Here is a 15,196-nt window from a genome sequence, read left to right on the forward strand (position 1 = left end):
CAACAAGTGTCAAGCGACGAGATTGGTGCTGCGTTCAAGTGTTCCGTGTAAATTACAAACTCCTAAATAAATAAAGTATCTAACAGATATCAAGTGATTTTGATCAGAATTACAGCCTGTTTATATAGGCATATAAAATGTGACATATATAATGTGACACACCTAAAATCTAGAAATATGCTCAGACTGATATCAAAGACGGGTCAGATTACTGTTTAGATTTCACGGGTGATTTATACCAGGAGTGTACCCAAAACACGTGTCATTTTTTAATGTTTCTACTTTAGGCAAAGATTACATTTTCACAGCCACAGCACACTGTCCACTCTCGCTATGTACTGAACTTCACCACTAGGTGGAGCACTTTTAGTATTTCATATCTTGTGATATCTGACTGGAGGAAATGAAAGCCTCGACGTTGTTAACAATGACGTAAAGTAGTTAAAGTCCACCAGCAGATGAAGCAGCGAGGACTCAAAGTGGAGTTCACTTTAAAAGGCTGCATGTCAGGCACAAAGAGTGTCAACAGGCGGGTTCAAATCCTGCATCATAGTTCACATACAGTGGTGTTAGAGTGCAGACATGATATCTAAGATTTGAGCAGAGGAAGAGAAAAGGTCTACAGATGACTGATATCAGTCTGTGTTTACTGTAGGTGGTACATTATCCACACTGGCTGTGACTCTTTAACACATTCAGAGAAATGACCACTCCTCTGTCTGTGGTGATTGTGTTTGCAGAAAGTCACAAGGGACCGTGGTGGGATGGCTGATGTCTGATCTACCAGCAGACCAGATTCCTGTGATCTCCTTCAGTGAGAGAAGTGAAGAGGGTCATGGTGCAGGAGTCAGGGACTGGATGTTCTCAGTTGTATTGCTTCATGGTGATGTCTTCATACTGACCTGCTGGATCATTGTCTTCTTGATTGCATTATGTTTCAGAATGTTGTGTTGGTGGAAGTTTCTAAATATGCTGCACTTTTTTCTAAATGTTAGTCGTTTCATCAGTGGCCGAGCGTTTGACCCTTACCAGCCACCATAGGTTTTACTGTTAAACTCTTATTGTAGATGTAAAAATCACTTATTGCATTATGATTTCAAGATGATATCTTCAACTGAATAATTTCACCCCAGTTACTTCCAAATCTGTCTGGCTTTTTGTAATTAAATTTGTAATTATTGAAACTACTGATAATTATTCTGTGTTATAGTCTGTTTGTCTTAGAGGCCAAGAAAATACAATCATTATTTCATTATCCATTCTTACCAGCTCATGTATTGACTTGTATTACTGCATCATTTGTTGTTGAAACTAGAATATATTTTTAATCTCTAAGCTTTAAGCTCTGCAATAATAGAAACCTGAACCACTCAGGAAGTCTGCAGCTCCTGATGTGACGTTACTGATTATGAGCAGAATATGGAGCTTTTAGTGCTTCTGTGGGAAAAGTCTGCATTCAGTAGTTAAACTATCAATATATTTATTTTTAATTATTTAGTGTCAAAGCAGACGTGAGAACAGGAATATCATTATGTTTGCAGATGACTGTGTGATTGCTTCCCTCCATAGCATAGAGCCGTTACAAGATATTTGGCCCCTGAACTCAACAGGCCCCTTCCGACTCCCCAAGACAGTAATGGGCTACTATTGCCGTTTTGAGCTTGCTTTTTGTATTTCTCCCCTTTATAGCCGAGGGGCCCATGATGATGAATAGGTTTATATTCAGACTATTCCTTTTTTGGTAGGACTTTTTAGACCCAGATATTGACATGAATTACTGGGCCCTTTGACTTAAAACATTAAAAGTAACAGCGACTTCACACAGAAGCTCTGGCTTTCGGGCCCCCATGAGCTCTCGGGGCCCAGTAGCCACGTAAGGTAATCCACCCTCGCTCCTCAGCACTGATGACTCAGATCACAGCCCAGTTGTGAGTGAGTGTACAGACTGGTGCAGGTCAACCCTCCTGGACAATAATGTCCTAAAGACAGAAGAAATGACTGTTCATGAGGTTGTGCATCAATACAAGTACAGATGGACTCGACTGTTTTTAAAGTCTGAGATAAACCACCACAACTAGTTACCGTTTATAAATTAGCAAATAGAAGCACAACAAAGAGAAAAAAGTTAGCGAGACAGGACACACAGGGGAGGGGGGGAGGGAGGGGCGGTTTGTAAAATGTTTTAACAACACTGGACGAGCACAACGCACAAAGACACAGTCCATATTAGGGGATATGGTTTAATTTGGAGACAGAGGCAAAGAAACACACCACACATGAACAAACATTGACCAAAAAAAGAACAGTCTTTCAGCTACACACTCCTCTATGGGGAAAAACAAACAGAAGTCTACACAGGTAAAAAGCAAGGCTCAAATTAAACAATTAGTTATCTCTTTAACTAAGACAATTACCCACACAAGTCGAAAAATCTGATGACCATTAAACTATACTGTGGACAGCACGAATACTAACATGAAACTTACCACGAGCTTAGAGGATCCCAACCCCCCCAGAAACTGATTAAAGAAGTGAGGAATATGTAGAGAAATCAAAATCAGGCATCTTTAAGAGACAAAAAAAAAAAAAAAAAAAAATTGCTTGACACCATCAAGAGGCCAAACTCGAGACTTGGTCAAGGCGAGGCCACATTGAGAGGCCAGACAATTTTTTTCCAATATAGATTTTTTTTCTTTAATTTCCAATATAAAAAGCTCCACTGGTACAAAATACATATGAACAACCAGTTGTAGAAATTGGAAAGCCTTTGTTGTATATTTTTCTTTTTTTTTTTCCTTTTTCAAAGCCCACCCAGTTTCAACAAAAAAAATATTTTTTTGCCTGAACAGGAAAAAAGAAAGAAAAAAACCCAAACTATATATAACACAGATCACATCAAGATGCACCCACTTTGGCTCTCATAAAGACAAGGAAAAACATCTAGTAAATTATTGGTGGAACATGAACAAAGTCATACCGATTATCAGACAAGAAATGAAAGATTTATTTTCTTCTTCTCGCTTTTTTTAATGGATCGAGACAATATCTATAGAGATGCAAAGCTACCACACTGTCAAAAAATAGCACTTCAGAATGTGAAAAACACAGAACAGAGAAAGTGATTGTTAGAGCCTGAACGGGATTTGTGATGGAAGCCCCTGAAGTGAGTCAAGTTCCTGTTGGGACCGCTGCGGACTGTACATTGTGCTTTTTTTTTTCTTTTTTTTCTCTCTTCTCCTTTTTATTCATTCACAGTAACACTTCACCATACACGATACCACCCTCGACCTGCACCCATTTCAGTGTTTAGACAGTTTTATCATTGAAAGATCTCAACATTGCACCCAAGTTGTCGCATTCTTAACGTGAGCTTTTAGCATGTTGGGGACTTTGTTGGATAGAATGAATGTCCCCCGACACATCCGATCAACCAACTGTATGTATAGCAAAGTGTTACAGTTCATGTGTTCACACTAAGAAAGAGGTTTAACCTTCAAATGTAGAGGGAAGTTTATTGTTTATCTACAATTTCTTGAAACAACCGTTCAAATTGAATACATCACAATACACATTTACCAAAAAACTCAACACACAAGAGTGGGAGGGGGCAGAAGAGGGGTGGGGAGTGGGGGACATGAGCAAGGGACAAGAGCTTTAATGACACTGGCATAAATAGACAAAAAAAAAGGCTAATTGCAGCAATCTCTAACCCAAGGCCTAATAAGGATGTGTAGGCAGTTTCTAGACGTATATATGGCACTTTGAATATTGTATTGCATTTGGATAGAAAAAACACACTGTAAAAAGCACATGCCCGTATTAAAAAGTGGAATCAGTGGTACCTTGCAAGTTTTGGGATTATAAATCACACAACATTCTGCAAAAGTGATTAGCTCCCACATTTGTGCTTAACGTTTCTCTTACAAAACTACAACACTGTCCTCGAGCTCGGTTTTCAAATTTGGTACCATTATTTGTTTTTATTCTTTTTATTTTTTTGGATTATTTATGTATCTTGAGAAAAGAAGAAAAAAAAAATCAAAGGTCTAATGGTGAAATTTGTGCACTGTGTCATAATAATCCTGTGTGAGTGTTTAGTTTCACACACAAAAAAAGCCCCTGAGTCGACAACTGTTTAGCGCCATCAGGTACGCAGTTTTAGGGAACTCCTCTTTGGGGAGAGGGAGTGAAGTGGTTGTTATTTTGTAGTAGAAACAGACAAAATACCACCCCGGTAAAAAAAAGTGTAAACTTTGTGCTGAAAAAAATGGAATGTATTTATAAACCAACACTATTGTGGTGATTTTAGTCGTATAATGTGCCGTGCATCGTGTACGACTCAAACATGATATTGGAAGTCAATTAAAAAGAACGATCAGCGAAACCTAAAAAAGCAACTGTGAGTGTGTCTATTAAATGTGCAGAGACCCACAGGTCATGTGTCGTGTGTCCAAGTGATCTCTTCTTCAGGGGCTCCCACATTTGCAATCACAACATGTATTGCGTGTGTGCTGCAGTGTGTATGTGTGTATAAAGAAAAGTAGGTTAATATTACAGGAAACTATCTTGTGTGAAATCAAGAAACACTGAGTTTGAAACATGGGCACTTCAACAACAAAATAAAATAAAAGAGACATTGTCTGGCATCTGTATGATTAACAGACATTGTAAATCGTCATCTTTCAACATGAGGCATCCAAACTGAACCCAAGTGAAACATCCATTAATGAAATTATTAAGAAGAAATTCACAGAAAGTCTACAAGACGTACCGTGGAAGTTGAACACTTAATTTTCTTAAACAAAAAGGAAAACAAGTCTACACACTGTGACCCTTCAAAATAAAAAGGTACTTTTTTCACAGAAATTGAAATTACAGTTAATGCAGAGGAGTTTTGACTTAAAGTATGTTTTAAATTGACTAGAAATGCGGTCACATTGATCAAACTGATTTTTAGTCCTCTTTAAAAATGCATTACACCGAAGATCCCCCCCAGACACAGATGACATTACAACATAATCTACAAAAAACCCAAAGTTTTGCCTGGGTTCCGTTAGTTAAATTCTATAGATTCAATGGTATAAAATATAGGTAATCTAAGTGTGCATTTAAACCACAGATTGTCTATTTGTGAATCAGTTCTAAAAAAGTTGACTCATGTAGGTAGTCATTTCTCTGTATAGAGTAAATGTACCTTTTATTGTGCCATCAATAGTTCAAAACAAAGAAGAAGGTAAATACACTGGAAATTTTCCTAAATGAAAAGAAAATATATTTCTTCAATAGCCTTGGTGAAAATCTTCACACTGACCGCAAAATGTAGAGATCATTACAGAGCACTGAGAGGGCTTTTTCTGGTCAGACTTTCAAAAGTGTTGGTAAGTGGTCTATTTTTTTTATTTTATTTTTTTATTTTTTTTAAAGAAGCCACCATATTGCTAATGGCACCAAATAGCACAACTGTGTGCCGATCCCTGTATTCAACTTTCAAGTGAACTTTACTGAGAGAGGTAAAAAGAAAGCAACTTAAAAAACCAAAGCTAAATTAAAAATAAGAAATCCCACAGGTTTTTAAAACATTCGCAAAAAAAAAAAAAAAAAAAAAAAAAGAAATCTCATAAATGAACTCAACGCAGGAAAGTTTTCACATTGATTTGCTTGACCTCTCTCCCACCTATCACATTTCTATACAGAAAAAAATGAAACCAAAAAAAGAATATACATGCAGAAAAATCAGGTTGAGCTAAGGTCAAGGGTCAGTGGGTGGCCAGGTATTGGTCAGGCGAGCTTAGAGAGACATCACAGACAATGGTGGGATGATGAGGCCAGGAGTTTGGCTTGGCTTTCAACATCATGAAGACATGCTAGGCTAATGATGAGCAAACAGGCATGGAGATTTGTTCTAAAAAAGGAACAAAACATGAAAGGAAGAGACAGAGAGAGAGAGAGAGAGAGAGAGAGAGAGAAGACAAAGAGGAGATAAGAGAAAGTTAGGGGCACAGCACAAGAACTGTTTAGCCATGAGGCACAAAAAAACAAAAAAATCACCACATACAGTAAGGACAGCGTGATAAACATTTCCCCCCCTTCTTTCCCCTGACACACAAAAACAATACACGGATTTAAGGAAAGTGACACCACCAGGACGTATGGCAGAGACTCCAACATGCACAAACTGTATACTTGGCACCCAAAGAGATCCATCTCGAGCCAGTCCCATGGGGAGACTTGGAGGATGGATGGAATGACTTGAAGGTTGTTAATAGAGAAAGAAGCGAGAGAGAGAAAGAGAGAGAGAGAGAGAGAGAGAGAGAGAGAGAGAGAGAGAGAGAGGTAGCCTAGCTCGACATGGCTTATATAATGACGGCGAGAAACAGTGGGAGACAGAAGGGGAAGAAATGGAGGGGGAGTAAAGACTGAAGGATTTAAGAGTGCAAAAGATTTTCACATTGAAGAATGGGAAACGAACGAGACAGACGACATGTAAGAAGCCGAACGCAGGTTGAAGCTCTGGGCTCGGGGTTCTGCGTGGCCTGGCTGCAGCCCTTCAACACAACAGCTGATCCTTAGTCAACCTGTCTCTCTTGACCTGAAGGCAATGAAATGGTATGGAAACACACCTGATGCTCTCCACTACTTACAGCGACACAAAATACCTCCAGCGAACACTGACTCCAGTGATAGTCATAAATAATCATATACATTAAAATATTCAATTCGACTCAAATAACATGATAAAACCGCAGGAATGAAATACAGCAAGATGTGGAAAGATCATTGCAACCACTTTTAATTTTGTATCAGGAATAGAGCGAGTCTCCCTCCTAGCGTGGGCTCCTTTCCCCCAGCCCCCCCCTGAGTCTCTGCTGTGTTGACCTTGGCTGAAGGGTGAACTTACCCTAGCAGTGCTAGCATTAGAGCTGGGGAGGGGGGGAGGCCCCAGGGCTAGGATCAGTAGGGTTTGCTGTCGTTCTTGGAGCGCTTCAGCTGAACCTTCAGCCTCTTCATTCCAATCTGAAAGCCGTTCATGGCCTGGATGGCAGCTTGGGCAGACACAGGATTGTCATAGCTGACGAACCCTAACAACAAGAAGTGGTGTATATGCATTAGTAATGAGAGCGCTTGTGCCAGCAATTTACACTGGTATGTTGGTCGCAGGGTTTAAAAAAGGACAACAGTGTCAAAACACTTACCGAAGCACTTGCTCAGATTGGTCTGTTTGTCAATGAAGACTTTGGCAGAAACCACATTTCCAAAAGGCATAAACATCTGCAGAAGATCCTGGTCCCCAAACTCCTGGGGCAGGTGGTAGATGAACAGGTTGGCGCCCTCTGGCCCTACTCCATTTGGAAATAAAATCATGAACTCAAGTTAGATAGCAGTTAAGTTTCCTCTGATGATTAAAAATAAAAGTGGATGGAAGTTAGGTGAACAGGACTGAAACAAGACCGCTTCATAAAAGTGCTCTCTTAAAAACATCGATGAGATGTGAGGCTGTGTTTCAGTGAATTCAGGGGAACTTCTCACCTTCTTTCTGGCTGCCAGCGATGCTCTGCTGCAGGAGAGACTGGCCATAGAGGGAGGGCAGGGCGGAGGCTGTGTACTGCTGCATCCCTGAGTAGGCCTGGGTCAGAGCGTCCATGGAGCTGGCTGCTGACCCGTTGGCCATGGAGGCTCCCAAGCCCCCATTCATTCCCCCCATCCCTGAAAAACAGAGTCAGAGTGTGTTGTACATTCAGAACCAGGCTGGGTTTTTTTTTTTTTTTTACTTGCAACAAAGTGCTCTACAGCTGTAGTACATATTATATAACACCAGGGGGCAGACAACCAAACTTTTACAGGAGGTTCCACATCATAGCAACTTTATTAGGTGAACTGTAAAAACTACTGTGATGTCATACAGCAGAACAAATCAGAGAATTATCATTACCTTAACACGATGCTGGACATTTTCAATAGGTGTTCATTTACATACTAAACAACACTACAACTGCCAAATAAAACATTTAATAATCAGTCTCCTACATTTAAAATCTTCCTAAAACCTTTGTAGCTTTGTAAATGACACAAGCTCACGGTTTATTTTTTTTATCCGTCTTTCAAAAAGGAAATTCTTACCGCCAACACTGCTGGTGAGTGCGTTGAGGTTGAGGCCCATAGAGGTCCCTGTGAGACCCTGCAGGGTGCTCAGAGATGCCAAGGTGTTCATGGCAGCTCCTGCGCTGGACCCTGCTGATGAACAGGCTGTTCGAAGACACAATTAAAAAGAAGGACATATGGGTTACCACAGAGGGGGGGACTTCCTCATTTTCAAACGTCCTACAGTATATCCATCCTAGTGTGTGGTATTTTTACTACAAATTGTTATGAGAGGATGACACAGCAGTGAGGAGGCAGATTAAAATCTGTCTCGTAACGAGAGGAGGTCATTAACACAGCAGCAAGATGCTCAAATCCGACAGATGGAGCCAATTTACATTTACACAGATTAAGGGGAAACGGGGACTCTCATAACATTTTATATGTGGGTGATTAACTCCCATAAAATAAACGAGGAGTTGCTGGACTCGTTGGGCAAATAGTGGGCAAGGGAGATATTCAGAGCAGTAAATACCATCACAGCAGCAGGAAGGCCAACTGTGAAATGTGTGTCCAGTTTTCTTGCTCAGACTTTCATTTAAATTTAAAATGTTAAAATAACCCCACTGAGCAGACACACAATCACACAGAACAGGCTCTTCTAACTAAACTAACAACCACCGTGCCCATCACCAACTTGTATAACTTCCTGGATGCTCAATAGTGTACGTGCAGCACTGCCCATCCCATCAATTTCACTAGTGCTGTTGTTTAATTACCTGGGCTGCCCAAGCCTCCCAGGGCTCCACTGTTTGAAGAGAGGGCGCTGGTGGAGGTTGGGCTGCCAGAACTCTGAGCTGCAGCCGCAGCAGCCGCTAATGTGGCCAAGTTCTGCAGCTGTAGGGGATTCACACCGGCTGGGAGAACAGTAAACAGAGGTGGTTGTCAATGACTTCAAAGGGGAAACAAACTTCTACAGAACACAACATAAAAGTTGCAGATATCGGGGCTTCGGTGGAGCTCAGTTGGTAGAATGGGCTCCCCTCTTGTGCAAAGGCTATAGCCCCACCCAAAAATAAGGGTTAGGACAAAAGCCTCTTTTGGGACAATGCTATCCCTAATCTGGTATTACACGCCCTGGATACAATGGCGTTCTTGAAATCAATCTCAGATTTTTATTGACCCAGCGGTCAGGTTTCAATTTATTTCATTTTGTTTCATTTTGCTTTCATTTCGTTTATGATATAAAACTTGGTTTTGGGCCTTTTTATTCATTTGTTTTTAGGGAAAGGACAGTGAATAAAGTCAGAAACAGCCAAGTCATAGCTATGTGCGGAGCGTTCGCCCACAAGTGGCGTGCACAGGCCCGGAATAGCAGCAGTGATTATTATTATGCCACTTATCTAATAGAGAGATGTGATATACTGCAGTAAAAAAAAAAAAAAAAAAAAAAAAAGGAAAAATGTGAGCTTGCAGCAATGAGTCATAAGATTTGTGACATTGTAATTGCCAGCTTGTTCATTTATAGAACATGCCTTCAGAGCAGCAGTGTTGACAAGTGAAGGAACCAACTCACCTCCTAGCCTCTGAATACCATTGAAACTGCCCTGGTTACTGGTAGAGGTGGCCTGCTGCAGAAGCTGAAGAGAAAATAAATTAGAAATTAATTCAACGATGCTCCTTCTAATATTAGAACTTATATGAACAATTTAGAGGTTACACAGTAAAAACTAAAGACAGGTGTGATATTATACTCTTTGATTTTATTTCATCTTACTAATGTCATTTAATGAAATTGCAATTCATCAAAAAGAAGTCCAGACGGTACATTTCTTCTGGCAGTTTACTAACACTTGCACTTTTTCAGATTACATTTCTACAAAACTTTAGTCCAGCTGTCATTACGTCTTTCTACATCCATATTGATACTGCAAGCTGTAATACTCTGATCCCACTCTGTGAAAAGAGTTTATGGTGCAGTTTCTTCAATACTGTGCAGTATTTTATATCTCTTTATTTGCTTTTTATATACATCAGTATTACGTTCATCTGTCTGATCGTTAAGTCAAAGTTTCTAACATTTTTTCTAAGATTTGAGAATGAAAAGGCAGAAGGACGACTTAAAAGCAGCAGCACCTTTTGTTCTTCCAGAGATTGCTGCTTTAACAAAGAGAAGGAAACCAGCCTCAGTGATGATTTCATATATTTTGTTTGTGTTGGTTGAATTGTTTGAACATGAACTTTAACAGCACACAAGACAAAGTATTGCTTTACATACATTATTTTAAACTGCCATCTACTTATCTGTATACTCGAACTTGAAATACAACTCACTGAAGCTGCACCACATGATAGTTAAAGAGTGTTTATGGACCTCAGCAGTGCTGCATGTTTGAGAAATACTTACTGCCAGGTACTGTGGTGTGAGCGTCCCCAGGCCGGCCAGGTTTCCCCAGGTAGAGGCGCTGTTGAGCTGCTGAATCTGCTGCACTAGCTGCTGCTGCAGGCGCCGCTGCTCCTTATCTCTCTGTGTGTCAGCAAACTTCACCACCAAAGGTGAGGAACAACCCTGGAGCAGCAAAGAGGTCAGAAATGTCAAAATAATTCAGAAGCAAAGTGAGGATTTATCTGCCTATGCAAGGACAAAGTCATTGCTAGGAATTTTTCAAAAAAAGGGGTATCGGCTATGCCTCGAGACATTTTTATTCCTGTTGCATTCATATCAAGGCTAACACGCAAGAGGACATCTGCCATGCATAGCTGAGCCAGGTCACATTCCAGAAAGGGGCACAGGATAATGCTGCAGACAGTGAATCTTTTTTAGCACTCTAAGGACCTGAATGGAGTCCACAGACAAGCAGACAATAGATGGAGACAACACTTAAAACAGAACATTCAAATGAAGATATGTCAGCAGACATTAACAAGAAAAATGCATTACAATATACACATTCACACACAGACACACACACAGTCTCAGAAACAGTCACATTCTGTTGAGAGAGACGCATGTACATGAGGCATGCGGTGCTAATGACTAAGAGTTGAAAGCCAGACAGGGACCAGGCTTACAGGGAAAATGGCTTCTGCACCTGCAGCACCTGCCTTTGCAGAGAATTTTTTTGCAGGTTGAAACTGCAGGGTATATTAGGTGGCACCACCACTGGGGCCGGTGTTTAATCTGGTAGGAGGAGTGTTATGTTTGGTGGGGCTGCTAATTAGACTTGGTCTGATGCTTCACTGGGGAGCCTCTGACCTGCGAGCTGTCAAATTACTGCTGCTCCACTTCCACAAAGCTTGACAATGACATGGACCCAGTTTGTTGGAGAAGTCTCTTAGGATAGATCGCTACTCCAGTTTGGGTTAATTCATTGCTAACCTATATTCGATCATGTGGTCTAAAATATGGATGGATTATGGCAGACTGTGGTGGCTAGGCTCCAAAATATGATCATCAGCAATAAAAGATTCATTTAGTTCAGCTTCAATTGGAGTTGACAGCATTTGTGTTCTTTTAGCTCCAGATTCAGCAGCTATGAGAGGCAACGTTTCAACTTGTATTCAATTAGTTTATGGACAACAATGTCATTTTGTAATTGGCAAGAGTGGTTTTGGATAGGACTCATGCTCTGTGATGAATGGACTCCATCTGCTTGGGCAGGTTCTTCATCTTTCCGACACAAGGGGGCAGCAAAATGTATGACAGGGGAAGGGGGAAAATGAGAAATAGGTGCTAAGGGGTACAGTACCTCCATAGTCTGAGAGTGATGCATGGTTTTGATTGCATTCTGTGCCATTGCCCTGGTAGCAAATGTGACAAACGCACAGCCTGTAGGGGGGGGGGGACAATAGGAGAGGGGGAAGGGGGGGGGAGGGAGGGACAAGAAGAAACAAAACAAGACAAAAGGTTTGGACAACTCGTTATGAACCCCAAAAAAACACATTACAGTACAGAAAATGGCAACTCCCAAGCACACAGACCCACCCTCACTGGTTAGCACACGGAGAAAGAACACAACAAGGAGAACAGTAACACGTGTCACATGAGCACAGTGATTGACGGATTAAATTGCCACCCAGAGAGGCTTGACTACGTGGTGAAACAGTCAATGTGATTATATACACATAAAATGCACACATAAATTCACACTGAAAGGCTTTGATTTGCCTCAATATGTCAGATCTGCAAACATCAAAAGGGGTATTATAAACCGTAGTTACATCGCATACCTTGAAAACGAGCAGAATTTAACAGGCAGCAATCTCTGCCTTGAGTTTTAATCACGTACATCAACACGAGAGCCTCGTGCTGCCTGCTGTCTGAGACTTGATGCAGTAGAGAGGTATGTAGGAGATGCAACGACAGGCTAATTCCAGCCTTTGTTGAGTGTGATGAAGGAGGCGGTAAAGGAGGAGCTGAGCTGAGCCGAGCCGCCTGCCAGCTGAGCCCACGAACACTAGCAGCCAACGGTTGCCAAGGAGACGGGCCATTGTGCTGGACAGCAAGCGCAATGGCCCTTCACTGTGCGATTTGGAGGCTGAGTGTAACAGTGACGGGAGGGCAGAATATGGGGATGGAATGGGTGCCACTGAGGTGAACAGCACTTGATATGGGGGCGGAGGGGGTTGATTTGAAGAAGTAGGGAGGGGCCTGTGTGAATACTTGATGAGACTATGTGCTTGAGCTGTGCTGAAGGCGGCAGGCTGTGAGGCCAAGAACACTCTGCCTGTGCCGAGAGCACACCTACCTCTGCTCTGACCATCTGGTCCCCGGAGGATTCGGCACTCTTCTATCTGTCCGAAAGACGAGAACATCATTCGGATCTCGTTCTCGCCGTATTTCTTTGCAACCATTCCGATGAAGAGTTTTCTGTCCTCGACAGCTGTGCATGCATGAGAGAAAGAAAGAACAGCGTTCGGTTAAACCCAAACAATTACTGTGCTTTACTGAAAGAGGAGCAGTTGAATCAAGTGTTAAATCATGCATCTTTTTTTTTTTTTTTCTTCTTCGTGCCACTACATTTTCTGCCTCTCACTCAAGGTGCCAGTCTCCAGCACAAATCTCTGTAACTTGCAGCTTTGTTTGCCTGAGTGTCGACTTCTCCAGACGGATGACTGTATCATCCATTTGCGCTGTCCTCAAGATCCTCTACACCTGCTTTACTCTTCACCCTTTGGTGCCTTTTAAAGCCCTTAATCCTCCTCACCCCCGACTCCATATAAAAATGGCATATTGCTGTGCATTCCCTGAATTAAGTTCCTCTCAGGCTTTTACTTCCCATTAAACTGACCCACAATCCAGCCCCTTTATTCTTTCACATCTCACACCCAGTTTGTCAAGGCTAAAATCTCGCCTCCTTGAATACGATGTTCCTACACAGACATCATGCCTCTACATTCCCTTCAATTGGTGTGACCCTGCATTTCGCGTGAAACCACTTACCACTCGTTTTCTCACTGTCAGCGGGTTTCATCTGGATAGGATGATGCATCTGGAAAGAAAGACAGGACAGAAGTGTTCAGAGCTGCACTTGTCACAATTATAAAATATTCAGGTGCTTGTCCTCATTATCTCTCTTCGCGGGGAGTCTCATATCTTCATCCTCGTCTCTAAACCTACCGTCTTCGAGCGCTCTCTGCCCCTTGTTTCGGCCTTTCACTCAGACACAAATCACCGCTCATCATGGCCAAATGGAGGAAGTGTCAACGAGCTGATGGCAGGGATCAAATTCTACACTCTCCAATTTCCCTCCTTTCGTTATTGAAGGCTTGTGATTGCATCTATTGATTCCTACTGTCAACATTGCTCATCTTTTTTTTGGGAGTTTCATTTTAAATAGCTGGTTGACAAGCAAGCCAGTCCTGTTTCTCTCAACCATGAGGACATTTTGTCTTTGTCTGACATGATACACTGTTTAACATAATATCTCACAGAACAAAATGCAGTAAAACGGAGCAGTAAAGAATCTCATCCGAGGCAGACTCAAATCTCTAAACACAACATATTTATTTTTTTTTTGCTTTATTTTGTGAGAAAAGGGATGCAGGACAACTGTGTTAGGACCTGTTCCTTCATATCACCGTAGGATTCCTTCGAATGAATACATTTCTCTACCTGCCATTCTAAGAGAAAGAAAAGAAAAATATGAAGCTCATGAAATGCTTCAGCAGGTTGTACTTATGAAAAGTGGTGGGTTTGTTTTTGACGAGCACTAAAAACAAGCGGACAGATGGCCTGCTCAGTATGGGCACTGGCTCGCATTGCTGACCAAGGAGAGCACGGCACAGAAGGGAGAGAAAACTGGAACAGGGAAACAAGCTTTTCTCCTGTCACGCAAACCAAAACGCAGTCACCTGCAGTCAATGCCAGTAACAGTATGACCGGGGGATTGGGATGCAAGAGCTGAGCTGTTAGACCACACTTTCTTTGAAACGTCTGTGTGATGGATAGTCCTCTGCTGAAGGGAGCGGCGGCTGTATACTCAGAACTGAAACCCTCATTCGTCAAGCCGGCTCAATATTTACCTGTAACCTCGCAGACAACAGCTCCTTTCTCCAATAGACTGGGCTATTGATTTAATTGACGACGGGAGTTGTTTGGTATAGATCTAAATCGATTGGAAGGGAGAGTCATTTAGAGCGCTGTATAGGCAGAGCAGATTTGCAGTGGTTTAACACGCAATTGCACTTATTCCGGCTGGCTGGGTTTTAATCTCTAGATAAATCAGGTAAGGAATTACGTTAGCACAGGCTGCATTGTAAAAATATCTTCATCCTTTTATACATCCAACCTAGGGAAATAAAAGTGTGCTTTATGAAGACAAGCATCAATATTAGTTTCACTTTGTGGGTCGGGTCCTGCATTTGAGAGAACAGCCTGCTGCCTGGTCATTCAAGCACAATTTACCTGATACCTGCATGAATGTGTGTAGGGTCAGCTCGCCTTTCAGTTTAGTGTGCTGGCGCAGCCTTCAGTGTAGTGTTCGGGCATAGTAGGGGCGAAGATATTTTTGAGGCCAAAACATGCAGCTCAGTGAGCCGAGAGCTCGTTATCGGCCGGTGCACAGCTCGCAGCCTGCGCCGCGGACGTCGAGGGGCTGAAGCAGCTAAATGCAGC

At 41.9% G+C, this 15,196-nt stretch overlaps 1 protein-coding gene across 4 annotated transcripts in view; it reads right to left on the reverse strand.

The window, feature by feature from the left end:
- Nucleotides 1–2,226: 2,226 nt before the first annotated feature.
- Nucleotides 2,227–15,196, reverse strand: part of LOC306825361 (CUGBP Elav-like family member 2) — a 29,886-nt gene continuing 16,916 nt past the window's right edge. For 2 of the 4 annotated variants that reach the window (XR_013779246.1, XR_013779247.1), the window contains exons 4-14: nucleotides 13,523–13,571; nucleotides 12,828–12,962; nucleotides 11,829–11,908; nucleotides 10,487–10,648; nucleotides 9,656–9,719; nucleotides 8,859–8,996; nucleotides 8,119–8,244; nucleotides 7,528–7,704; nucleotides 7,194–7,340; nucleotides 6,899–7,079; nucleotides 2,227–5,902 (exon numbers count right to left, since the gene is read on the reverse strand). Coding sequence is in view for 1 of the 4 variants with exons in the window: in XM_079346062.1 (XP_079202188.1) it covers nucleotides 6,952–7,079; nucleotides 7,194–7,340; nucleotides 7,528–7,704; nucleotides 8,119–8,244; nucleotides 8,859–8,996; nucleotides 9,656–9,719; nucleotides 10,487–10,648; nucleotides 11,829–11,908; nucleotides 12,828–12,962; nucleotides 13,523–13,571 (1,206 nt within the window). In the remaining 3 variants the exon portion in view is untranslated. Of the gene's footprint in view, nucleotides 5,903–6,898; nucleotides 7,080–7,193; nucleotides 7,341–7,527; nucleotides 7,705–8,118; nucleotides 8,245–8,858; nucleotides 8,997–9,655; nucleotides 9,720–10,486; nucleotides 10,649–11,828; nucleotides 11,909–12,827; nucleotides 12,963–13,522; nucleotides 13,572–15,196 lie in introns of those variants that run through there. The other 2 variants (XR_013779245.1, XM_079346062.1) reach the window with 2 other exon arrangements.

The sequence above is a fragment of the Symphodus melops genome (genome assembly GCF_947650265.1).
Source record: "Symphodus melops genome assembly, chromosome: 6".
NCBI lineage: Eukaryota > Metazoa > Chordata > Actinopteri > Labriformes > Labridae > Symphodus > Symphodus melops.